The sequence below is a fragment of the Accipiter gentilis genome, chromosome 27 (assembly GCF_929443795.1).
Source record: "Accipiter gentilis chromosome 27, bAccGen1.1, whole genome shotgun sequence".
Classification (NCBI taxonomy): Eukaryota; Metazoa; Chordata; class Aves; order Accipitriformes; family Accipitridae; genus Astur; species Astur gentilis.
Window position 1 is genome coordinate 61,227 of NC_064906.1, and position 27,762 is coordinate 88,988.

The 27,762-nt window shown below is 37.1% G+C and overlaps 1 protein-coding gene across 4 annotated transcripts; it reads right to left on the reverse strand.

Moving 5' to 3' along the window:
- Positions 1-27,730, reverse strand: AKAIN1 (A-kinase anchor inhibitor 1). 4 transcript variants are annotated; one of them, XM_049830189.1, is made up of 3 exons: positions 23,237-27,730; positions 22,579-22,669; positions 1-3,460 (listed from the first exon to the last, which is right to left on the reverse strand). In XM_049830189.1, the coding sequence occupies exons 2-3, from the start codon at positions 22,634-22,636 to the stop codon at positions 3,270-3,272; spliced, it is 249 nt and encodes an 82-aa protein (XP_049686146.1). In that variant the 5' UTR covers positions 22,637-22,669; positions 23,237-27,730; the 3' UTR covers positions 1-3,269. The 4 variants fall into 4 exon arrangements, with proteins under 4 accessions (XP_049686146.1, XP_049686145.1, XP_049686144.1 ...); XM_049830188.1 differs by lacking the exons at positions 22,579-22,669; positions 23,237-27,730 and adding exons at positions 18,902-18,947; positions 19,017-19,128 and having other exon boundaries at positions 2-3,460; XM_049830187.1 differs by lacking the exons at positions 22,579-22,669; positions 23,237-27,730 and adding exons at positions 18,902-18,947; positions 18,983-19,039 and having other exon boundaries at positions 2-3,460.
- Positions 27,731-27,762: the final 32 nt, after the last annotated feature.

Here is a 27,762-nt window from a genome sequence, read left to right on the forward strand (position 1 = left end):
GATAAAATTAAGATGGCTGTTTCCAAGTCACAGGTTGTTGTTTTATTTTAAAGCAGGGATTTCCAATGTAACCGCACAGAACCAAAAACTTTATGAATAGTGGTATTTAGTAATCTCTTACAACATCCTGCTGTGACTATGTGAATTTCCATTTAGGTGTTGCTGCTTGATTACCTTACAAAGAATAGCGCAACTATGGTAGCAAAATTGTGATAATCAACCTGAATGAAAACATAGCAAGCACAGTGCAGGATAGTCACAGACACCTGATTCTTCTTCGTGAAAGGGGTTGTGATAAATGCACTTTCACATGGTTGTGCATCCTTCTACTTACCACTGATAAGTGCTAAAATGTGATGAGTTTGTTTTAAATACATATAGATACCATTTTGTCTTGTACTTTTAAGATATGAATTATTGTGCTGAATAATGCATTCATTACTACAAGCCTCATGAACACATTGCTTATTTCATAAGATTGTCTAGTGAATCTGAGAATTGCTTCCCTTCTTTGAAGAGAGAAACCAGAGACATGTAAGGTATTAAGAGTTTCTTTAAGAGTTTTTTTTTTATTTGTAACCAGACCTGCATCACACCTGTAATAATTTCTACAGTCCATATTTTCTCCAGAAAATATAATCTGTCAGTGAAGATACCAAAAATACCTGCTTTCACTATGTAGTAATCATATAACAAGCCAAGGGTAAAGTTTTCTTTTGTGCAGTTCTCCCACATGCGGTACAGATCTCAACTACACATCCTGGATGCAAGTGGTGTGCAGAACATCCTTTGTCAATAGGAGATACTAAATGCATGCCTTAATTTAAGTATATATACTATAGATAGAAGATGCATTATTTGCCTCTCAGGGAAAACTACACTATTTAAGCTACAGTATTTGTTTTTCCTTAATAGGAGACCATAGAAAACTTCCTCAAGGCTCTGTTAGGCTTCCTACCATTTTTTATCTTTCCAAGATACTAGACTTCTGACAGCACTGAAAATGATGGGCATGATTTAATGGTTGAATAATAGTGTGTCTAAAAGGGCTAGGACAGTAAAGGGATATTGTAGAAGAGCATAGTGGGAGGAGGAGGGGAATAGGCTCATATGAAGCAGTGGCAAAAACCTGGATTCACTGGCTTTTGAAATTCCTCTAACATGATGACTTAAAAAAAAAAATTGGACATGAAAACAAGTTTCCAAACTACATGAAGATTACTAAAATAATCACCATGAACATAAAAAAAAAAGAGACATATTGCTGATTTCTGGGGGCAAAAAGCTTTAAAAAACTCAGAATAATCCCAAAGAAATGGGGATTTTGCTCTTCTATAGCTCTCCTTCCTATAGCACTGTAGGTGAGTCTGTGGCAAACACCATTTTGCACCACAGAGTCTCTTCAACAGGCTTGCTCTCTCTCATCCACTAGACTTGCCTGACCACCAGCCTCATAATTGAGTCTTTACTCATGATCAGTTTTCTAAGGCTCTCAGAAAGCAGTTACAAAGAGTGCTTAGAAAAGAACTACCTCCCAACCAAAGATGAAAAAGCTAATGGTAAAAAAATTGCTATTATGACAAACACACATGTGCCTCAAAATCCAACTACTTCTACCTTTCAAAGTTTGCTTGGCTAGAAAAATTCACCCAGTGTCTATAGAAGTGAACCAACTGTGTACTTGAAATACAAGTCAATTTTCATTATTAGAGGATTTAGAACAACTTTAATCATGTCGAATTCTTCCTTGCATTTTTAAGTGAAAGAAGATTGAGCTAAATCATTATCTGGTATGAGTCAGTGCTGTTAAATTAAAAAAAAAAATTGAACCAAGCAGATTTCAAAGGCTTAATAATACAGTACATGGCTATTCATGACTAAGCCTCTGGCCATGAGAAAGAATCCTGAAATTGTTTAACACAAGCAGTAGGACACAGTAAGTAATAGCCAATTACTTGAAATAAAGTCTCTTTAAGAATCATCTGAGTAGAAAAGCAATGACAAAAGTTTGTCTCCTTCTTTGCAGATCCTGTGCATCTGCTTCTCCATATTTCTAGGTATATTACTACAAGAATTCAGTTGAAGCAGAGCTACAAGCCATTTCTAGAATTAAATATACTGTTATTAATTTCAGATTTATAATAGTGCAATCATCATTACAGTAAGGGAGCATAAAAGTGAAAGCTACATTTATTTAATTTGTATTTTCAGAAACATCATGGATTTTTTTCAGCTTTATAGAGCAGTTAAAAGATAAGTTCTGTATTACCAGCTTAAAGCAGTGCTATTTGAGGTGAATCTATGTAACAATTGCAAATATCTAAAATCACTTTATACCCAGCAGGTGAGAAATATCTACGATGACAGAATTCAGACACAGTATATTTCCATCCTTCAGGATATTAATAAATTCAAAGCCTTTTTTAAAAGCCACTCAAGTCTTCACTTTCTGTAAATCAAGGCCCAGCAAAGTTGCAAAACTGAAGGAAAAGCTGGCAAACTCTATATCAGCACATCAGTTTGTCTTCTTTCAATATTAAGAAAATTAAAAAGAATAGTTGAGGCACAAGTGATTTTTATGCAGAAGTATAGAAGTATTTCAAATAAGTAGACTAAAACTTCAGTACTTCTTTTAACTTCTTTAAAAAAAGACATAGATCATAGGTCTATGATCAGAGTCATAGATCACAGTCATTGCAGTCTTACTGGATTGTTTTGGTTTTTTTTCCAAGATGAGAAAAGAAATTGGTTCACAGAACTTACCAAATCCACTTTATACTGCTACTTCACATAGTCCATGTTTAATCAAAGCAAACTACAAACACGTGCTTCAAGGCAGCCTGAAAGCATTCTGCTACACTCAACAGTAAACTATTTCTTCAGTGAAGACAGCTTCAGTGAACCCCATACCTTAAAGAAGAGTCTATCCAGCTGAACTGACATAAACATTGCACGCAGAATTTACATGAAAGTGCACTGGCAGCAAGCTTTTGAGAGTAAGTCCATACCATAAGAGCTTGTGCTTGAAACTACTTTTATAGCTATGGTTACTGTTTCTGTTAAGAGGCACTGCATAAATATGGAGTTAGTCATCTAATGCACTTAATATTTCTCAGCTGAGGACTATTGCAGCTTTACCCTATGTCTAGGTGTGATTATACTTTGGTTTGCTTTACAACAGTAACATTGCACTAGCAATACAGCTGATACTAAAGAGAAGGCTGAAAACACTGCAGACTGGAGGATTGAAAAAAACCCAATCCGCTCCCTTACTTCTTTTCCTGCTTCTTCGTTAATTTTCCTCTTTCTAGTTGGAGGCTTGTACTGCTGTTTGTTCGTTTCTCCTTTTGCTGGCTCTCCTGTGAAACTTGCTGCACTGCTCGGAGGATAGCAGTCTGCACAATCTGCTTGCTGGCATTCTGCAGCTTAACTTCATCTTGCTCCGTCCCTGGCTTCTCACCTGCCAGAACCAAACAACAAAGAAAGGGAACTAAGCATTTGTGTCTCCTCTGTGAACACCTGAAGGATAGAAAAAAAGGAGAACACCCCCCCCCCCCCCCCCCGAGTGCTTGGGAACAGCTTATTGCGTAAGAAACCTGCTAATACAGAAGATGATGAAGTAGGGTGGAAAGTGCCTCTGTGTGCTCAGCGCTAGAGGACTGAATGAAAGGGGAGACTTTGGACAGCTGCAGCTTCACAGCTGAAACAAGCACAGCTGCATTTTGCAGCAAGACAGGGAAGGACTGTTTTCCATCCAGTTGTGAACCGCATCTTTTTTGACTTCAGCTGCGCTTCTGGATGGGGAACTGGACTTCATTTTGCAAGCCTGACATGTTCTCCCTCACCGCCATACAGAGAAAAAACTGTTTCATTAACATTTCTATTTACTTTTACTTCAGATTAAAAGCCCTCATCCATCAAATTCCAATTTGACTTCAAGGTACAAAATTTTGTTAAATGTCAGTTTATTAATCCTTAGCTACATTTGCAAAAATATTTGCAAAAGCATTACAAAATGCTCAGCTTGCTACAGGTAAAATAGAAAAAAAACCCTGAATCCCAACATTGTCTATAGCAACCTGACAAATATGTATTTCTTACGTCACACTTCCTTGTTTTGCCAAAGTGTTAAAATCTGGAGAAGAAGAAAGTAATGTAGTGTGAATACTGACATTTGGTAATGAAGAATAGTTTAAGAGGTTTCTCTTTGGAAGTAACTCCTAACACAAATGAGAATTTGGCAGGACTATAAAGCATGCTCTGTAATGTTCAAAGTTGATCTTGATATAAAAAAAAATAATTCTGAATTAAGGTGATGTAAGGTGATGTATTGGCATTTAGGAAAATGTAGTCTTGGTTGCTAATTGAAATGCTTAGGCTAGGGGTTTATTTACATCACTAGATTTGATTTGAAAGATATTTAAATACTCGTAGTTCCTTCTCAATTGGCTGTTGTGCTCAAGTATTTCATTAAACAGGATTTGTATTTTGCTATCTGTTTTAAAGCCATGTATTAAGAATTATGTCCCAAGAGAAATAAAACAGAGTGAATTAAAGGTCAGCTGCTTTTATAGACATCCGCATGTAGAATTGTGAGAAATTCCCAAAGTTCTTTAAGAATTTTTTGCAAGGAAATTTAAGATAGAGACAAAAAGTAGAATCACTTGTTTACCTTAAAGAAGACACTACTAAGATCTGATACACTTGAGGGAAGGAACAAGGTCCTGCACCTGGGTCAAAGCAATCCCCAATGTCAATGCAGAATGGGTGGTGAATGTATTGACAGCAGCTTTGTGAAGGACTTGGGGATACTGGTAGATGAAAAATTGGGTATGACCTGGCAATGTGCGCTTGCAGCCCAGAAAACCAACAGTATCCTGGGCTGCACCAGAAGAAGTGTGACCAGCAGGTCAAGGGAGGTGATTCTCCCCTCTACTCTGCTCTTGTGAGACCCCACCTGGAGTGCTGCATCCAGCTCTGGGGTCCTCAGCACAAGGAAGACATGGGCCTCTTGGAGCGGGTCCAGAGGAGGGCCACAAAAATGACCAGAGGGATGAAACACCTCTCCTATGAGGACAGGTTGAGAGCATTGGGGTTGTTCAGCCCAGAGAAGAGAAGGCTCCAGGGAGACCTTACTGCAGCCTTTCAATATATAAAAAGGGCTTATAAAAAAGATGGAGAGAGACTTTTTACTAGGGCCTGTAGCAACAGGACAAGGCGCAACGGTTTTAAACTGAAAGAGGGTACATTTAGATTGGACATAAGGAAGAAATTTTTTTACGATGAGGGTGGTGAGACACTGGAGCAAGTTGCCCAGAGAAGTGGCCGCCCCATCACTGGAAGTGTTCAAGGTCAGGCTGGATGGGGTTTTGAGCAACCTGGTCTAGTGAAAGATGTCCGTGCTCATGGCAGGAGGGTTGGAGTAGATGATCTTTAAAGGTCCCTTCCGACCCAAACCATTCTGTGATTCTGAGATTCCATGATCTGTGAGCCCAAAACAACCAACAGCAAAATGATCAAAGCTTACTTCTATGAGAAAGAAATAATTCATTATTTCCCATGTTTATCTGAAAGGACTTCAGAAAACATACTTACTTCTATCATGTTCATATTATACATGTTCTGGCTAAAAGTAAAATAATAAATGTGGTTTAATTCTACTGAAATGAAGTAATTTTTTTAAAAAACCTGCAACTGTACTGAGATGACAAAGTTTGTCTACAATGAAGAGGTTAAAACCATGAAAACTTAGAAAACATGTTTTAAGCTGGAAAAGCTGACTGAATGGAATCACTTGAATTCTTGGCACAGTCAGCTTCCCTGATTCAGTTTGCTCCACACCTCAGCACTTGAAACAGTCGGGTTTTTTGATAAAATTCAATGTTAATTAACAGTAAAATACAGATATTTCTTTATTACTCAAATATGAACTCACTTTGTATTACACAATGAATTAGTCTTCTTACTGGGCTGAGAAAGATCAGCCAACTCAGCTAATATTCAGAAAATATATTAACAAAAGCATGGATAAACATGAAATTGTAAATACAAATGAGTATGCTGGACTGGACTCTGAGGTTACATGAAATGTGAAAAATTTGCCAACCCCTATAGCCATAAAAACCCCCAGAATTTATTGTTAAAACCATACTGACATGAAGCACATCGTTGTTGAAAATTACTCAGTTTTCTTTCCTTAGGAATGCTTTATTATTTATGTGGTTCTTGCCACTTAATCTACAAAATCTGAACTTTAAGTATTTTTACATTGGGAATGTCATCCACAGTAACACCCAGCTGAAAAAAAGGACAGTTTTTCAGTGAATTTCTACCTGAGTTTTTCAGTTGTTTATCTTGGAGCAAAGCCTGCCTGAAAGCACCACTCAGATAAGTGAGACCTAGATTATGTCTGCCCAGCTTCTAACTCATTAGATGATTATTCTATTTGCTGGGAAAACAAACCAAGAACAGAGAACCCAAAACCTCTGGACTACTTCTGCCCTGCCTGATGGTTTAGGTATGCACAGAAAGGAAATAAGGCAGCTCAAACTCTTAACAATTTTACATTTGTGTAACACAGGGTGATAGTAACCCAGGTAACAACAGCTAACTGGCTTTGGAAACAGACAGTCAAAGCTGTTGGCCTGGGGTGATGTAAACAATGAGAACATTGGCAGCTTATGCTGACCATCTAAATTAGAAGCAAGAGTGAAAATAATAGCCCTTTTTGAGGGGGATATCTGACACTATGTAGAGGTCTGAGCCTGTGCTGGGACAGTTACACATAGTAGCTGGACTGCCAGTCAGGATCCAGACATGTCAAGCAGTCAGGCGTGAGCATCCAGCTCCCCTGGGTGTGTGATGTCCATCACAGCTGCCCCATCTGGACATGATCCTGGGCAAATGGTTCTAGGTGACCCTGCCTGAGCAGGAGTTGGACAAGATGACCTTCAGAGGTCTCTTCCAACCTCGAGCCTTCTGCCTTCTTGTGATTCTAGCTGGTGAGGCTGCCATAAAACCCAACTTTTCCATTTCCTGAAGGAGTAAACAGCAGTCTCTGGAAAAGTATCCCCACTACATCCTCTTCTTCCAATTATTCATTTCAAGGAAAGCAGTTAGCACAAAGCTGTTTTCTGAGAAGCTCATTTATTGATATGCTGGACCTAGTCTGAGCAAGGGAGAGATTGACTAAGGAAAGCAGAGATGACTCATGCAAGGATACCAAAGGGGCTGAGCTGGAACATATCTATCAAACTGCTCCACCTTGCTGAGATACAGACTGCTGTGGATATAAACAAAGGCAGAAATTTGAGCGCCTATAGAATTAATCAGGCATTTTAAGAACTGCATCTTTTCGATTTGGTAAAACAGAGACATTGCTCTTGTTGTCTAAGTATTTGGTGTTTAGCTAATCAAAATAAGAGTTACTAGGGTGATAAGATAAAAATTAATTGTATCTATGATTTTTTTAAGACTTGAAGAATAACTAGTTTAATTAAAATTCCATGACAAAAGGTCACTTGAAGGAATTGCTGGGAAAAACTTGCAGGATAGCAGAAACAGCATTCTGCCTACTAGTTATCCTTGTCTAATGACTACTTTTTTCTCTTTATGTCAGAATATCTTTTCTACTTATTCTCTCCTGCTTACCTGACTTATACAGGAACCCAGCACCCTAATTCTGTAAATAGAGAATTGAAAAATCCAGTTTAAGTGATGTTAAATCCAAGGCAGCAATTAAATCATTAAGACATAAGAAATTCTCTTTAGCATCTTTTTACTACCTTATCTTTCACTTGGTAAGTTTTATGCCAACTAACATAGCAAATGAAAAGTAATTTGCAAACTCCAGCCTGGTTCTGCAAAGTATACTTTGAGAGATTTAAAAACCTTCAAAATCTTGGACTGACTGCAGGAGTCAGTCACATATTCCACTTTGATCTAAAACTAGTGCCGCGTATCAGTACCTCAAAATTCCTTTGGCTCTCTTGAAGATGTTCCCCATGAAGGAAAATAGGCTAGTGGTTTGGAAAAAGAATAAAAGCATTTGAAGTAGATTCCAAGTGTTCATTTCAATTACTAGAACTAATATTAGTTTAAGCCCAAGAACATCTTGTGTGGGAGACTACATTCTCTGTGATGTTTCCAGACTATGGTATATGCCTAGAAAAGTAAGCATACACGGAAAATAATAGCTATAGAGAAAGAGCATTTAGCACAGATTAAATCTTGAAGAACTTTGCTCTGGTTGCACATGGAGCTTTTCTCATTTACACACTTCACTTCCTTTCCAGCCTGCAATCAAAGTAGTCTCCTGCACTTTCTGTTCATATCCCCCCATGCCTTTTCCCTTTCAGCTTGCTACAAGATAAATTTAATATGCCTTATAAACACTCCTACTAAGTAACACTCAACAACAGGTCATTTGTTTGAATCAGCAGTTAAGTTCTCTACCGTATCTTTTCATAGGATTGTTGGGAATACTATCATGAAGCTAAAATACCACAGGCATGACCTTGCTCTTGCAAAGATGTATGTCCATCCCAGATCCACTAATGCTGGCAATGAACTGTGGGAGAAGGAGACACCTTTCAGTGGGTGCAGAATCAGTGATTTAGAAGGAAACAGAAGCAATATTTCTCACGTGAAAAGAGAGCTGGGTCTAAATGGTGAATAAACTGTGGTAGGAAGGAACTTTGGGCTCTTGGAGAACACAGACTAGAAATAATTTATCCCATACTTTTTGAGAAGACATTAGTCATGCATGAGCATGCACGATCATGAACGTACATCCAACCTCAGGAAACTTCTACTGTCCCTCAGTTATCCCTTTTGCTTCATCACCTATAGGAGGTTACTGCTTTTACCATGAGAAAAATAATGCCTTTAACTTTAATTCACCTTTCCTCAAAGCATGCAACATTTATGCAGCTCATCATGTCTTCCTGCAGTTTAGGTCTCATTCTGTCTCAAGGCACAATACAACCACTGCATTTGAAGAGAACAGCTTAGCTTATATGACAGGTTTCATGAATCCCAAGGGCTATGCATCAGAGGTCAAAAGTTTATGTTCTGCTTCACAGAAATAATAAATGAAGTTTAATTCCAGCAAATGAATACCACTAAAGTTGCTTTTCTGGAAAAAAAGAAGTTTTTGTTTGTGTAAACAGCTTTGAGCTTAACAATATCTAAAACTAACAATAAAAATCACATTCTTCTAAGCAAACTTCTGAGCAATTTGGAACTCACAATTACCCAAAATGTATTCCCCTGTTAGCTACAATTTTAATTTATGCAAAATTTCTGAAGCTGAAAGAGCCAAGAAGCAAATATTCTTTCTTCATTTTTACATAAGATTATGCAGGTATATCCTTTAACCAGAAAACTTACTATTTGTTTATCAACATATTGCTTTGGATTGCAATAGTTAACCATTGTACTATTTTCTGCACCATTAGAATTTTTTTTTTCCTTTATTAATAAGAATTAATAATAATCCAATGAAAAAACTGCTCTCTGGTAAATCTATTTAAATTCTATTGAAAATTACAACTGACAGTACTAACAAGAATTTTAAATGGAATGGAAGTATAAGTAAGCAAGACTGCAACAATAAGACTTCATCACAAGGTACAGTATGGATGCATGGGAGCTGTATTTATGGAAAAAAGTTGCAGGATATTACCTAAATTGTGTTTATAAACTGCAGACCTTTCAAAAAATTAAAGAACCTGGCAAGTTTGTAATGACATTACATATGTTGTAGTAATTAACAGTAACATTCTTTGCATCAATATTGATATTCTTATACTACAAGAAACAAAGTTCAGTTCTTTAACCTCCCATTGGCATTAGGCAGTAACATACCTCTCCATCCTGCCAGCCAAAGAATGGAAGTTCCATGTGAGCCTCTTCTGGTGAATACTTTTGTAACCTGTGAATTCAAATGGTTAAAAAATCTCCCTCTTTGATTTACTTCATAGGTTGGTGCTACAATTTCAGCATTAGAAGCCTAATTTGAAGAAGAGATATAAAATATCAGGAAATGATGACAAGTCATGTTAATTACATCTAGAATGAATGAACACGGCAGTCAGCCAGGGCTGCAGGCTTTCCAACAAGTGCACAAATCCAACTTTATGCATGAGTGTCATTAAGCTATTTACAGCATTAGAGACCTGATTTGTCTTAATGTCAGTAATGATGCCAGTTCAGAGACCTCATGAAAAGGCCCTACAATGAAGGTGTAAATTTAATCTTAAAATAAAAAAATAAGAAATGTATTAGAGTAAATTCTGTCCAGTACTGTTTCTCATGCTCCAAAATACAGCCTTGTGAAGTCCTCACTGATAGCTGTCAAGTATCTGAGGGCAATACTCAGTTACCCTGATTTCTTGAGGAAGAAGGGACGACACTGAACATATCAGAAATGCGAAAAGTACCTTCATGTAGGATTGTTGTATTTTTCCAATTCCCTAACCTGAGGTATGCAGGGGATTTTAACACTCACTTTCACTAGAAAAGTCATGGCTCAGTTCAGGTATGTTTTCTGCCCTAACCTCACTCCTTAACTCCTGCTGTGCAACCAGCATGGAAGAGGAGTCCTGTATCAGGACTACTTTGCTCTTCAAAACAAGTTTTAAGAATGAAGCTGGAACAACCCTGCTCTGAAGACAAATCCAGGAGGAATGGAAGGGTGAAGGAAAAGAGCAAAAATGCAGATAAGCTGTCTCAAAGGACATAATAATGTGATCACCACAGTAATACTTTATTGTATCTTTTTTTATCCAGATGTTAGCTATATCTGAACTGAGTTTCTGAAAATTTTTTTCCCCACTGAGTTTTGCACTTTCTTAAGACAAAAGAGTATCTGGAAGTCTTTGGTTTGTGTGCTATATAAAAGTTATCTTTTTGAAGACTTCAGTGAGTTATTTCATACTATTTGAAATATGCCAGCCAAAATGAAGCATCCAAACTTTTTTAGATTAAGAGGTTGTTAGGATCTACAGGTACATTATCTGTTCTTAAGCATTTTCTCAACATGTTTTAGTAAGATTTCTTGCCATACTTTAATAAGATTAACTAAAAACAGATTATACATTTCATTCTATATATTTTCTAGGTATTTTCACATATAGCAATAAATTAATTCCTTAAGGACTATGTCTTTTCAGCTTTGAAGACTGGATGTAGTTCGAAGTAGTAGTCACTGAAAATTCTGCAACACCCAAACCTGTAAGTGTGATACTCAGATTTTGGTCCCAGCAGGAAAATTTCTGGGTCTAATACTGTAAACTAACATTAATTTATGAGGGCTTTTAACTCCTAGGCTAGAATTCAGTGTATTAAAAATAAGATACTTCCTGAAGTGCATCTGGGATCAGCTGCTCCAAAGTTAATGAACAATTTAAATTCTCTTCACCTGCACAATTTTGCTATTTCTTTTAGGGAACACACTTCAAATACCGAAATAAGAAATCTCTCTGCATCAAATGCTATGCTTCTCCCATGGAGGGAGAGGTCCAATGGCACAGATACAGGTGACCCATATGTCATCTAATTCCCTCTGCCTTCTATTTTCTACTGTTTATGTGCTCAGAGATTCCTAGTCAAAAAGAAAACATTAAGCACAGAAAGCTAAATAACATTTAGGCCTTCTGAATCTGTAGCAAAAAGGTCACTGGTGGACTTGCACAAATCCCCACCGAAATACCTAGCTTGGCTAGGTGTTAGAATACTTTTAGTATCCACCACTATATAGCATAAGTGAACGGAAAGTTTTCAGTGGAGGCATATTCCACTACTAAAGGTTTATTTTGCTAGCTGTTGTGTTTATATTTCTGCAATGCTTTGTGGTTTTTGGTCTGGAAGAACTATGTACAAGTTAATTAAAATTTGCTATATCTGAACCTGATTTATTTTTTTTAAAGTGAAAAAAATAGGGAAGAGGTTATATAACCTGTCAAAAGCCAGCAAATCAGTGAAAATATTCTGCTACATTTTAGATGTGTTTCAAGTTATACCAGATTATTCAGAGTCTCATTTCAGAAATTGTCTAGCCCTTCCTTATCTCTAAAAAAAACCCCAAACCCCAAACCAAACCAAACAACCCAACCTAAATTTGCATACACACAAAACAGCATAGAAGAACCTTCCTGCTTATTTTAGAATGTAAGCAGTTTGACAGTTGTACATAAGGCTATTAGTAATTGAGACTGAGATTTTATATATATATGTATATATGTATATACACAAGCTCACAAGAGAAAGAGAATCAGAGATTATATAAATTTAAAGTGCACCTTGAAAGAGTAAAAACCCAGGTTTTTTCATAGCTGTAATCTTGATGGAATCCCTGTTTGCAACAGGATGCCATGACATGCTGTTTTGTCCTCTTGAAGCCAATTCTCTAACTTCCCAGAGAAATATTTTCTGCTCTAAGAAAACTTACTTCAAGACAAAATGTAATGTCAATCTGCAAGTATTTAACAGAAGTAGTAAGGGATATACACCCCCTCCATATTGACAAATGGTGAGCAGATTCACTGATTAAAGCAAGAAAATACAGTGTCATTATATCAAATATGCATACTACAAAGTGAAGCAAATATAAGTAATTCACAGGAGATTATATTTGCCTTACCATTAGAGAAATATCTGGGCAGAATATGGCTCAATTTACCTCTTCAGGCAGAAAATTTCAGACTCTCTTGAAGAAGGAAAACAGCATCTTCTGATAACATGACTACAGGCATTTGCAAGGTCAGATGACAGCAGCACAGAGCTCACCTGCCTTGACTTCCCTGGCAAGGCATTCTGAAGGAACCTGAAGCATTTTATGGCTATTCAGGTCAGCTTTTCGTTTCTGCTAACATCAGTAAAGATTCTGCCCTAATTGCAATCCCTTAAAAAATAATAAATCTTGTTCTGTAGGAGCTTGCAAATTATTAGAGAAAGAACACATTACAAATGGGTAACCAGTAAGCAGATAATTTCAGAAAGCCTATAAAGAAATTATTAACACATTATTTGCAAAGAATTTTTGCTTAACTTAGTATTTGTAAACTTAGTATGACAGATTGTGTCCTTAATAAAATCCTTAAGAGACAACATTGAAGGTATAGGAATAAATCTACCTATTCACTGTATTTTACAGTAAGTGCATTTAATTTCCATTATCATGATAAAGCTTGCAAGGTTGAAAACCTATTATTTATGTCTATAACAAGTACAATAGAGCAATTCATCTAGAAGAATAATGATTTGGAGGGACAAATCTTAGAGGTCAGTGTAACTCATTCCTTTTGTACATTTACTGTTTGACCTTCCTGCTCAATACATGCATCCCATACACAGTGCCAGTAAGGATGTTAATAATGACTGTATGACTTATTACCACCATCCCCCAACTATGAATGACTCCTTCAATATAGGCCACTACACAGCCACTGAGAAGACAGGATTCTTTTCACTGCTAACCTTATAATAATAAGGTTAATATATAATATAATAATATAATAATATTATAACCTTATAATCCTAATAGGATTCAGCCCAGTGATATGCAAGTAAAAGGTGCCAGCCTTACTTATTTAAGCCTTCAGTTCTGTTAATAATTTGAAAAAGTAAATTCTGTGCCAGTTTTTAACACTGTGTTGAATCATACTTTAAAGAAATATTGCTCCTAGGACTGTTGACTACTTTTTAAGCTTGCTCATTTCATCACATTTCTGAATATCTATGAACTAACTTTTTCTTTCACCTCACTAGTGAGATCTGCTAGTGGAATTTCACAGCAGGGGAAAGATCAATGTGTTATTGGGGAGAGGTCAGCACAAGAAATAATTTTTCTTCAGAAAAAAAACCCCAAGAAATTTCCTTGCCTCCAGGCGGCAAACACTTTGAGGTATTGTTGAGAGCTCTTAGCTGCAAGTACATTGTCAGATACCTTTGGGGGGCAACTGGCCTGCATGCTCATACCAGCCATCACAAATTCTGGACAAGAAAACCATTATATCAGACTGCATGAGGTCTGCAAAGTAGCCTTGCCTGTAGCCTCCAAGTTATGTCCATAACATGGTCTTTGTCAACATTAAGCTCATGAGAAAGAATCCTACATGTATATACTATTACAATATTACTATTATATTAGCAGGGGTGGGTGTTGGTAGTGCAGAACTTGGAGCATTAGCAGAATGTAGCACAGCAGTTAACAGGGACAAGGACTGTGCCCTGCCTTACTACAATTGTTCTCATGGGTGAAAGGCACTTCATAACTGAGAGTTTCGGAGTACCACACTGAGCATAAACACTGGAGATATCCCACAACATATTATCTACAGAAAAGTAGTTATTGGTAGTAATTTTTCCATTCATTAACAGGTGCCTCCATAGTGTCTTGGTCTGTGCATTACGGACAGGGTCCTCCACAGCACCTGTAAGTGTATAATCAAAAAAAGAAAAAGGCTAACAAGAAATTTCATGTTTTCACATCCTGCAGCATAACAGGTTGTTGCTTTCCCAGATCTTCCACCAGATGAGATCAAGACTATTCAGACAAGTAAGCACATCTGTTTCAGTGTGCAGCTGCTATGTCTTCAATTGCAGTTTAATGAGATTCCTAAAATGTTTGGTACAGGATGCGCTTCTGATATTCAGTATCATTATGCAAGTCTGCTATACTTCTAGCTTAAAGATTTTAAGAACAGCTGTACTGCTGAAAAGCTAGTTGAAAAGCTATTGCTATTGTAAGAAAAAGGTGCTGAGCAGTGAATATTCTGACTCCTCTAATGTATCTTTAAACATCTTTTTTTTTACGTACAAATATTGATACAAAAATGAGTTCTACCTCCTCCTCCTTCTTTTGGGATTGCAGGGTCACGAGTAAAGCCTGTGTGTTTCTAGTTATGGAGAAAATGTCAAGTAAGAAGGAATTCTTCAAATTACACTGAAAAACAACAAGATTTACCTGAAAGATGAAATCACACAAATCAAAGTAGATACAAGCTTAAAGGATGGAAATGTTCAGACACTGAAACAAGCTGCCAATGTCGATGTTGCAATCTTTCCTGATGTATTCAGATCAAAACTGATTCCTTTCTAAAAGGTATTTAGCCAAAAAACCAAATTCCTATTCAAGCAAACACAACTCTGTACAGTAATGACTGGGTGAATCAATGATGGCCTGCAATGATGAGACTCTGTAATTTGGCAATTTTTACGGTCTTACCTTATAGAGTAAAATTCTCAAAATATACTAACATAATCACTGAAATGATACTTTAGTGACAGTTGCTTAGAAAAAACATTAGGTAGAGCTCAGATATCCTTAACAGCTTTCTAACTTTATTCCCAAGCTAGTTTTAAAAACGCAGGCCACCTTTGTGCTGTATCAGTGCACACACATAAGGGCAAAAGTCTAAGACATGAGTGTTTGAGTGACTCACGTACAAAATAGCATCAGAAAAAAATCCTTGGAGCATGAAAATGACCTCTGTATCCTGCTTGTTGAGGAAAATCAGAAGTAAACAGTATTACTTTAAATTTATTTTACCTTTCCACTTGAAAAAGTTTTAGGGCTGAAAATAAGTATGGAATATGCCCCAAGGTCATTTTTGGGAAAATTAACTGAAAGCAATTTGCAAAGAAGTAGCATAATATTGATTAGCGACGTTTTAAATTATTGTGAAATGTTACAGGTTCTTTTAAAAACAAAAATAAGATTATTATTGACCAGATAGCTTGATATTGGAAGTAATTATTCCTTTGTGAACTAATGATGTGGTAACCGAAGAAAGCTTGCTGCATTCTGTAGTTTTTGTTGATGCTTTAGAACAAATAAATGTTTTAATAACTCTATTACTTACCTTACAAGGAGAGATATTTAATCTGTGGAATTATTTATAGATATCAATCTTTTATAAGCTAATTTGGTAGTGGTATTTTTAAAATTCTGGAATGCACTATCTTCTGAAGTCTCCTAAGAAAATCTGCCAACTCAACAATGATGACTTCTCTTTGCTTTTTGACCTAATCCAAAACCTTGACATTTCATGCTTCTTTACTGTAGTCCCATGCATATCTCCATCCTTACATATGACAATCAGCAACACTTTTCTCTCTACTTCTCAGGCTGCCTAAAGCAGTTCAATTCAGGGTAAAGAAGCTAAATTTTGCAATGTGTACTTCGTCCGCATTTCCATTACATGGATCATCCCCTATTGTAAGGGTAGCACGTCATGTGGGAATCCTCCAGGTAAAATAAACTCCCAGACATCTCATAGAGTTTGCATGGCATTTCCTACACAACAACCTATCATCAGTCAACCAGCACAATAAAGTGCAATGAAGCCTCAGTCAGATTAAACCAAGTAAGGAATAATGTACTTTTCTCAGTTCCTTTTTCCAGAACAGACTCGGAGTTAATTAAAACTGGGTATGAAGAGAGATCAAATATGAATAGTAGCTTTTTGCATACCTGTAAATAGCAACCTACTGCCTAGAATGAGCCAGAAAGTTCAATTTCAAACATGAAATAGTGGCCTTTTTGTAACAATTTTGATCTATCTAGCTCACTAATATCCAGGCCTCTTTTGGGGGAGGGGGGTGGTGGGGGTGGTATTCGTTTGTTTTGTAGCTTTTTTTGTGGGAGGTGTTGGGTTTGTTCGTTTTTTGGTTTTTTTTTTTTTTATATAGTAGCTTGTTCTAAGATTTAGGGAAAAGTGCTGAAGCTTAACAGGAAAGTATCTATTCAGTCAACAGTCAGCTGGCTTCACCTTTCAAAAAGTATGTTTAAACTTGGTAAACTTCTTCTACTTAAGAGTTTATAAACATAGCATGATAATTCATGCTTTGCAATAAAGTATCCACTACCTTAAGGAAGAGAGCATCATCTTATTCACATGCAAAATCTTATCTTTGCCTCCAGATAAACAAGTTCCATTATTTTTCCTGGAAGAGAGTTTCCTTTTTGTTGTTGTTTTCTCTTCTTTTCTTTTTTCCACCTCTCTCCTGGCAGGATGTTTATCATTCTGAGCCTAACCATTTATAGTTAGACAAATCTTTTTTTCTTCTCCCCCCCCCCCCCCCCCCCGCCCCCCCAACAAATAAATGAAACAGAAAATAAGGTCATTCATCACAGCAATATAAAATCAGAAAGTTGACTCAAGAAATGAAATTCAATTTCTTAGTAAACTTATAGAATTCCTGTATCATATAGCCTGAAGTACTATGAAGGTGTTAAAGATGTACAAAACCCTGATTTTTTTTTTTTTTTTTTTTTTTTAAAGTATCCGGAGAAGAGACAATGCCAGGGCAGGGCTGATTTACAGTGAAGAAAAGCAATAAAATAATGCAATCTACTCAGGCTTGCTCTTTCTGAATACAAGAGATTGTCAAGCCCCTCCAATTGCTTTATCATCTCTTTCACAAATTCCCACTTACCCTATGTATATTATGACAACATTTACAAGGAAACCATAGGCTTTTCTTTGAATGAAAGCAGACTGAAGAAAAATTACTATACAAGACAATTATTTTTTTTCTGTATGGATTAGAGTTGTGAAAAGAACAATTCATGTAGTTACTAATGAGATTTGGGGCTTGTTCATTGTCAGCCTTTGAGGAACATGAGCATGTTTTCATTATTTTAGAGGTAAACCCTTCCTGCAGTATTCCAGTCCCATGGTGCATTTCAAAAATGAGTACAGTTAATGGTAACAGACTGTCAGATAAAAGGAGTTCAGAAAAGAGCCACTAATACTGAAAGGTGTACTACAAAAACCAGTGGGTGGTTCTATTAAGAGAAATAACTTGGTCCCACTTTCAGAACATGATGTATGGGAAAGTATGAAATTAGACAGCAACTGTGCAGCTAGAGACAAAATGAACTTCTGATTGTTGAAAAAGGATATTAATTTCTCAAAAAATTAGACTTTGCTGAGTTGAGTTAGTGAAGTCAACCCCAAGATAATTTTTTTTAATGAAGGTATAAAGCTTTTGGATTCTTATCCCTTCACAGACTGGACACAGAATTTCAAAGGAAGACAAAACTTCTGTTAGCTTTGCAAAACAAAGGCATTAATAGTCACTCATTTTCACGTTGCAGCCTTTACTTTCCCTTTTCTATTTTTGCTGACAATTATACATCTTTAAAGAAGTTAATTTCAAGTCATTTCACTACAGAAGATATTATGCATGACTTGCGTTTATATCCTGGAGCTACTGGGCCTCTCATACCTTTCTGAACAACAAACTGCCTATTTCCCAGCAGAATGTACAAAGTACAATGCAGCCGCTCTATAGCTTCCCTTCTTCGCTGGTGTAGCACATATAGACCACACAGCAGAGATTCTGCATCCTTATATAGAGTGAAGTCTTGCATTAGACATGAGCTCCTGCTGAAGTCCCCAATTTTGTTCCAGTAAAAACTGGACTGAACAAACTTTCTGTTCTCTTCCATCAAATACTTGGGGCAGGGGGTGGGGGGTGGGGGGGGGTGGGGGTGGAAATTTGTAAAATATCTCCATGAGTTTCAAAGGGTGTCTCATTGGCAGCCACCGGTGTGGGTGCCGGGGTGGGGACTCGCTCTCCAGTCACTGCAAGGCCACGTTCCCCTTCCTGACCCTTCTGCGCAGTCTGACAAGAACACTCCCCTGCCCACTCGTATAGGAGGCTCCTGTCCGTGGTGGGCACCACAGGGGTGACCCTCCTAACCTCCGGCTCCGCAGCTAAACCCATCCTAAGCTAAGCTGTCTTCTTTGAAACCGCCTGTCCCTGCTGGGCGGCAGCTCCGATTCAGCCGTTACCCCCTGCCCCGCAGCCCCCCGGAGCAGCTCTCCGGCACGGTCGGGGCCTTCCCGCTGGGCTCCCCCGGCTGGGCGCGGGAAGCGGCTGCCCTTACCTGGAGCGAACACCATGGTGCTGCCCGGCCCCGCACGGCTCGGCCGCTCGGACACCTCCCGGCCCCAACACGGCTCGGCACCTCGGACACCTCCCGGCCCCGCACGGCTCGGCACCTCGGACAGCTCCTGGCCCCGCACGGCGGCGGAGGCGGCTGCGGCCGCGGTCCCTCCCTCCACAATGCGGCGGGGCGGGGAGGGGGCCGGGGTGCAGCGCGGCCCCGCGCCTCCGCCGCCCGCACGGACACGGACACGGACACACGGACAGGCTCTCAGGGCATCATGACTGCCACAACTCGTTGCCCTGCAGCGGCAGCGCAGGGGAGACAAAGAGGAGAAAGGTAATAGCGATCTGCCCAGCAGGGAGACCGGCTAATTGCTCTTAATTACCTCTCGGCAACAGCCCCGCTGACTGACATTTCGGGGTACGCTGCTTTCACCACAAGCTAACAGCCCTGCTAATAGGCTCCAGCGACTCCAGACTTTGTCACTGTATTTCGGCTTTCAAAGGTTCAAATGCTGAGGAATTTATACTCTGATTTCACAGGCCTGTCAACCCAGCTCTACGGAACAGAAGCACTTTTGACTTAAGAGGGAACATGTTTCAGCATATAAAAGATGACATCAGGGCCAAAATGTAAATAAATTAGTAAGTAATAAAATAAAATAGAGGAGGGTAAGCACAGAGAGAAGACAAAACTTAAAATTTTCCATCAACTTCTATATTTCACATTTAATTTGCTTTTATTTCTAAAACCCATGCTCAGAGTTCTTGTGGGCTCTGAACTTCTACAACAGAAGTGAGAAGCACAACAGCCAGATGGGACACAATTTAAAGAAACTAACTGCCGTTTTTAAGCCTACACCTGCAAGAGGTATTTTGAAAAATATTGATTAATCAGTGCAAGTAGACAAAAAACCCCACCAAAACATGAAAGTTTGCATGTAAATTCGTGCCATACACAATACATTTTCCAATCACATGTTCATAATCTATAGATATTCCTACAAGCCTATTTCATTCTTTTCATAGTCAAGCACTTTATACACACAGAATTCTCCAATCAAATCTGGAATATTTTAAGTCTCCAGATAAGGCCTTATTCTTAAAGTACAAATACAGAAAAGTACTGATCTGCTTAAATAATTCTGCCTGCATACTTCAGTAAGAACTCAAGAATGGCATCACTATCAAAGTCAAACTAATCATCTGGTGACAGTTTTTTCTTTTTTTGGAACACTATATAAGATAACTCCTCCTTGGGAAGGCCTTCCAGATTCATCCTCACATAGCACTTCTACCATCTGATTTCTGCATATTCCTTTTATCACAAGATCTTCCCCGTAGCAATTTCAGCTTCTTTATTGCCACTTGTTTGTCTCCTGTCTTATATTTGAGACATTCAATTTCAGTTCTCTCAGATGGCAACTTACCTAAACATTATACCTCTGACCGCTCAGAAATGGTGTTCTCTCTAAGAATGTTACTTCAAAAATCTTTTTTTTCCTTTTTTCATTTATTGTTGTTCTCATCCACCTTACTTCTGAGAACTAACAGGATACCTACAAACTGAATTAGAATAATTTCTAGTAAACGTATGCCACATAAAATACAGAAAAGATTACAGTCAGCAATATTCAGCATTCTTAAGAGATAGATCAAGGATACCCTATAATCTTTAGAAAATCAGGACTTATACATATTTTGAAAGAAAGATGTTAATCCAATTTTCTTAAAAAAAATAATCTATTGGATATACATACAACTACATATATCCTCAAAAGAAATCAGATATATGTTTCTAAGGGAGTGGGTTTTGAGACGGTAGAGCAGCTTGTTAAAAGATTTTCAAAAGAGTAAATATGATTCAGTGGTTTGAAGGACTGTAAGTAACCTGTAAAATTCTAGGTGGGTATCTTTGACTTGGTAACAGAACCTACACCACTTTGGTGAAAGAATACAGGTCATTAACTATAATGTTCTACACACATCTTTCTTTAACTGCTATCTGTATTTAATAGATTACCCCAAACAGGCACATTTTATTTTAGAATCTTTAGTTTTCTTGCTCAAATTAAAAGCTACTAGCAATCAATGTTTTCTGACAGAGGGAAAAAAAAAGGTTATAAAAAATCATCTTGGGCTTCTTTTTTTTCCATTTAATTAATCTTTGAATTTCAGATTTGGCCACAAGTTCAAATGCACAAAAAAATCACTGAAATAACTGCACAGGACAGAGTTCTGTAGTGAATTGTCACCTCAAAAAACCATGCAGTTAATGCAGTACAACAGCCAAAACAAACAGTGCACTAATAATTATTCTCATTCAATTTCCGATCAGTGGAAAACAACATCAGTTATGCCCAGCTATTCAAAAAAAGCCCTTGAGAACGAAGCACAGAGGTAAAAATGAGGTTATATCATTAAAATACAATGCATAGCCTTGTTCATTTAAAGATGTACCATCAACTTGTATGAAATAGAAAATATGAAAGCACTTACAAAAACAGACATATATTTTTATCAGTAATTACACAGTCCCTGCCTTGTGTATCATTTAATTTCTTACTGCTCAAGTGAGGAATTACTAGTTTCTGTATAATAGCAGAAGACTTAAAAATTCTTAAGTATGTATCTTCAGAGATTTTTTTTTTAAGTCTTGACTTACTTAGGAGGATACTCTGTTAAGAACTTTAACATTTTTAACAGTTAACTTCAACATTTTTAGACAGTTACAGAAATCAAGTTGACTGATGTCACTTTCAATCATCCGCTGCTGTCTGTAATTCCAAGGTTTTACATCTGAAGTAAACCCTTTATTCTAAAGGAGCTGAAAAAAATTATTTGGTCACATAGGTTCAGAAGCTTAGTAAACGTGTTTCAAGGAAGAAGCTGGTTTTACCTGAAGATGTTAAATGTTTCAAAGTTTTGTTAACAAGAATGTACAGCTAACATTTTACAGGTAGTCATCGAAGTGTTTCTGGAAGAACCATTTGGAAGTAATCACCTAAATATAAATGAAAACATTTTATAATAAAATAATACAAACATAAAAAGAGGTAATCAGGAATATTTTGTTATGTCTCTATCAAATGCTAATTTTATATTTTACAAAAAGCTTTCTCCCCGACTTTCTCCCCAACTTTGAGAATAAACTAGCTCTGAGCCATTTTTTTTATTTCCTCACACATGTCAACATTAATAATCAAACCTAGCTCTTTAGGAGGGAAGGTTAATATGATCACTACTTGATCAACTGCTTGAACTAGTTGATGTCTTTTGCTAAACTGGGCAATATCATAATGGTCTTCAAAAAAGCAATTACAGTCACTGACTATCTTATGGTTAAGCTTAACAATAAAGATCTTTACTAGCCAAGGTGCAATATATTACATCTGAAACTGCAAGGAAACTGTTTAGAGGAAATAATTGTGACTGTGTGTGAGCAAGAAATATCTAAAATTATTTAAATAAATATTTGAAGTGTCAAATGACTTTGTATAGCAGGGATCATAATATTCAGTATCTTAGATTTAGACTAGAACAATTAATGCCTCTGTGATTAATATACCTCTAAGAGACAGATGTAGGGAATAAACACAGAAGGGAAAAGAGAAAAATCCAAACTCATAGAAGTACCATTCTCCTGAAAAAAGAAGTAAATGTAAAGCCAGTTACCTTTCCATGAGTACTCCAGAAGAACAGCAATGCACAGATTTTCAGCAGCCAAAGACATGAGACCTTGAAAGCCAGCAGCAAGAACATGCAACTTTTCCAGAGACAGGAAAAAGTGAGTACCATTAGATTAGAGATAAATGTGGCCACTAGAGTTTCAATACTATTCTATTCATTTTTCTTAATCAATCTGATAAATTGCATAGTAGTCCAGGGCTGAGATTTACAAACGTGGATAAATTTTAGAGTCTAGGAGGAACAGCTGTAGAGTTTTCAGTTTTTTTGTTTTGTTTTTTTTTAAATATCACAAAGATGAGTCCACCACAGGACTTCTCACAGCAGGTAAAGAGATCTCCAAAGCCTCACTCCCATCTAGGGAATCTCTCTAGCTCTTACATCACCACCCTCACAATATCTGAATGCCTTGCACCCGTTAATGATTATCTTCCAACAGTTCCACAAGAAGTAAATTGGTATCTTCATGTTATAGATGGGAATCAAAATTACAGAGAAGCTGAACCCAAAGCAAAACTCAACCAAAAAGAAACAGACCTGGATAAATTTAGGAGGTCTAAATACAAGACTGAATGATTCACTGAAAACATTACTACATATTTAACTGTGCAAAAATCAGTACAGCCAAAGTAATTGCTGCTCCCACCTGCCACACCTCTGTAGACAGCCAGTCCCTTCACCGAGACAGATGAATGAGTCACAGTCCAAAATTCAGAGCCTTTAGGTCACACAGGAATTCCTTCATACAGCAAGGAATTCAGTCCAGTCAAGTCCTTGGCTAATGACTCTGGCAGAGACACTGTGAAACATAGGAAGAGACTTTAAAGGACCTTACATACAACCACTGACTCATGACACGGACAAGGCCATACCATGCTACACCATGCTAAAGACTCATAGGATAGGGTGGGAGTCTGCCACAAGTAAAATTCTCATCTTCAAACCTTTTCAGTTCTACCAGCATGACACATTTGTTAGACTAGAAATGAGTATTTTTGCATGTGTCCTCCTCTTTTCTATAACAACTGTTTTAAGACCCTGATCATACCACAGCTTATTGGTGTGTGTAACTTGACACAAGTCATAAAATTAGGCATACGCTTAAGACTTTGAAGAAACTTAAAAGGAGAGAAGCAAAGAAGCATTTATGACCCATGGCAAAACTGCTAGCCAGTGAGCTAAGGACAAGAAAAGTTAGCTTTAAAATAAATAAAGAGATTTCCAAACTTGAAAGAAAATACTATTTCGTTAAAGTCCTCAATAAATTCAGATATAACATTTTGATAAATGTAAAGAACCTAAATATTAAACTACAGTCTTAATTTAATGCTCAAAGAAGAGAACAAAGGTATGTAAAATGTAAATATCAAAATCATCATTTTAATGTCCTACTAAACAGCTTAAGATTGTTCAAGAACTGAGAATGGCAAACTATACTGAACTACACCAATATAAAATACAAAGAGTAAATACACAATGTGGTTTCCTGACTTGTCCTATAGAGTCAAAAGGATGAGGATTTCATCATGCATGGCTAAAAATTACACAATTTGGCCAAATAAGATAAAAATTATGTATTTTAAATTATGTTTGAAAACATCAACTTTATTACCAAAGAAAGGATTTAAAACAGTAGAGTATCAAAACTTTAAATTAGGCTAGCAAGATTTGCAGAGCATTATCCATGTCCAATTGAAAAGTCTCTATAATAGGACATCCCTACTCTAGCAGAATTTATCACATCTATCAAATCAGGGCTCCGCTCTGACTGCATTTAATCCATCCTTGGAACAATGGGAGATCTACAAGGAAGTCATACAACTGGAAAAAAGAAAAGCTAATTACTGAAGTAGAAAATGAAACGTGTTTCATATTGAAAACATTTACTAACGCTCTTAAACTGGGTAATTGTTAACTTTAATTAAAACATTTCTATCTAACATACAACTATTCATGACGGCAGTCATGACATTTTTGAGTACAAATTTCTGATGTATTTCAGTTTTTTTGGAGACTGAATGGCAAAACTCTAGCATAAGCAAACTTGTCTGTCATGCACTTTTAAAAAGTGTAGGTTTTAATTTTTATTGTGTGTATAGCTGTACATAACTCTTACTCCCGTAAACAAGCCCAGTTATCTTCAGACCTCTAACTCATCTGAAACACAAAGGGGTATAGCCACTCCTTCCTTCTTCCCAAGTAGACAGTTGAACTCTTTTCCCTTATTTGATTTAAAATCAAGAATTCCAGAAACAAAGTTAGAATATATTTATTTTTTTAAAAAAATCAAGTCTCCCCAATAGAAGCATTCAATGAGATCTACCTGCTTTTTAGTGGTATAAGGTTTCAAGTACAGTGCTGGAAAGTTAAAGATTGAAACCTTACACCAGCATTACAAAGTTTATATCTCAAAATCCTGGTTTAAGCTCTATTTTACACTTTAAGAGCAAGAATACAGCAGCCATGATTGTTATAAATCTTACTGTAAAATCTGGATGAACTATTAAAACATTACTGGGTAAAATAAAAAAATCAGTAATAGCTGTAATATCAAATAAAGCATTTTGTAAAAAGAAAATATTCAAATGTTGTTACTTCAGATGGGGCGAAAAAGTCTTGTTAAAAGTAAAGCACAGAAAACTATGAGAAATATCAGAGAACAGAACTCATTTCCAGGGAAGAACTTTTCACTTAAAGAAGGCAACTCTCAGCGAAGAATGCCTTCCGCAGCCTCAGCTACACAACCAAAGAACTAAATTTAAAACTCCTTAAACTGAAGTACCAAATGGGAATGTAAAAATGCCTCCAATTTTTACATTCAGGCTTTCAAATGGATTCATATTTCTACTTGGAAAGAAATCAAAATCAGTCAGTCTAAAAACTTCAAGTTTAGCACAGAAGCCTATACTAGAAAGACAGAAAAAAAATAATTCTTAACATGAAATCAGTCTAGCTGACATCACGTAATGAAATACAGAATCTATCCCTATACTTTGGATTTATATTATTTGCAATAACTTAAAAGATTATTTGATGATTTTTACACAGTAAGTGATCTAAAATAAACCTAAATAAGTATGGAGTGAATATTATCTACTTCTAATACTTGTAAACATTAACCTATGTTGCAAAAACATAATAACCTTTTGGGGTTACAGTTTTGTCCTCCTGTGAATTGAATACCTATTGTCTTTTTATAACTATTCTTTTCTGCTTAACCTGAGCAATTTGTCACAATTCAAGGCTTCATAGGATTGTTGGATGAGAGGCAAACAGGGTCAGATTAATTTAAATAATATAAAATGAAAGAAAAGCCCCCCCAACTCCAAACCCCGAATTCTGTTCTCCTGCAAGTCTATCACCAGTGGTTATTGCAAAGGAGTTATGTCTGGTTCTGTTGCCTGGCTTCTTCTCACAAACACTTTGCAACAAGTGCTGTGTTTCATCACCTTGTATTTAATGGGATGCCAAAGTTGGGCAAGCCCTGCTCCATTCATTCTCCTAACTCTAGGTATGTGCTCCTGCCACTTACCTTGGCTCGAATGTAATAAATTGGTTCGACAAGGTAGGTCAACTTAAAACTAACTCACCAAACCACTGAATTGCTTTGCTACAGAAACTCACTCAATTGGCTTATCCTAAAGCCAAAAAAGCCATTAAATCTAAGGCAAACAAGATGGAGGAAACACGTGCGTGCAAAAGCTAACAGCAAGAGAGAAAAGGAGAGAATGGCATTACCCCTTTTAGCAACAATTTGCAGTTTTATTATGGCAGGTGAAACAGAAAGCTGCTGTCTCAGAAGGCAGTTCCACAATAGCCAAAGTCGATGTAAACTGGGGCTGTTCTTCCACTGACACTAGCACTGAGGGAATTGTAGGGCTCCTAAGAAGGTTAAGAAAAAAATGCCTCAAAATGGTTATTAGTTTTCAGGTGCTTCAGCTCTCTATGAAGTGGTTCAATGAGACACTGTATGAATGCTACTGCAGGCAAAAGAATGACAATAAATTGCAGCAACCACAACTTTGGTTGTCTTAAATCACCATGGATCTGATCCCTTGATCTCGTTTAGCTTTTCCTTTAATGTGCAAATAGGGAAATATCTCATGATTTAGCTGCGCCTCGGACATAAAGCCTACTGCCTTGGTGAATTATTTCTCTCTTTTTGTTATCACCTAAGATAGACAAATAGGTTTGAGTTAGAGTGCTGCTCCTGTGCTCTGAGAACACTGAGAATAGATCATCTTTGGATACAAGCCAACAGCCATTAGTTTGTTAACAAAATAGCACATACCATCCAGCATACTAACAAGTAATCAGAATATTAGCTATGCACAGTGAATTCTACCTGGAGAAATAGATTAAATTCTTTTCAGCTTCTCTTGAACCTCTCCACCCTGAAAAGCCTTCAGAAAGAAAGAATTCAACAAGAATAAAATAACATAACTCAGGAATGAGATTTGTCCAGACAAGACAAACTTTAAGGGGATGACTATCTAAGAGCGAGCTGTTACTCATTTCGCCACAGCTGAAATGAGAAGGTCCTGCTCCCTCCTCTTCCCTGTTTACCCTCATCCCTGCTCCTGCCTGAATACCTTCATCACTTACCTTGCATTGACACAGAAGTTCACCAGACAGCTTTGTGAGGCAGTAAAGGAGGGGAGAAGGAGCAAGACTCACCCTTTCAGGGGAATTAAGCTTTACTATACAAAGTCGACTTTGTTATGTCTTTAGAAGCATAGTCTTTTCTCAAAAAACAAGCTTTATAGCAGAACCGAAACAAATAAAAAACAATGCTTAAGTTTTGAAATAAACATAGAGAAACATTCCATTGTAAACTATCTTTCCATACAGAAGAAGCCACTTTGTATTTGTTTTACATCTTTGCAAAGTCATCAGATCAAATCCTACTGCTATCTAAGAAAACATTCCTTTGTGTCCTAAGCAGATCTCATGAAAACTTCAGTTATTTTGTGGCACAAAATGGGGGAATGATAATGCGTTTATTTGGGATACACAGAAGATGGATCCCCAAGTGTGAACAAAAAAGTGTTAAATGCTGCTTAGATACAGCCAGCCAGTATAATCAGATATTTCTGGCATAATAGAGCTACATGAATGGATACTGTGTGGCTTTCATACCCAGGAAAAATAAATCTATACACTGATTCTAAA

Excerpts from the sequence above, each read along its gene's own strand:
- AKAIN1 (XM_049830189.1), bottom strand. The coding sequence starts at position 22,636 with ATGTCTTTGGCTGCTGAAAATCTGTGCATTGCTGTTCTTCTGGAGTAC. Across the intron at positions 3,461-22,578 it reads TCTGGAGTACTCATGGAAAG|GTGAGAAGCCAGGGACGGAG; the intron begins GTAACTGGCTTT and ends TGGTTCTGGCAG.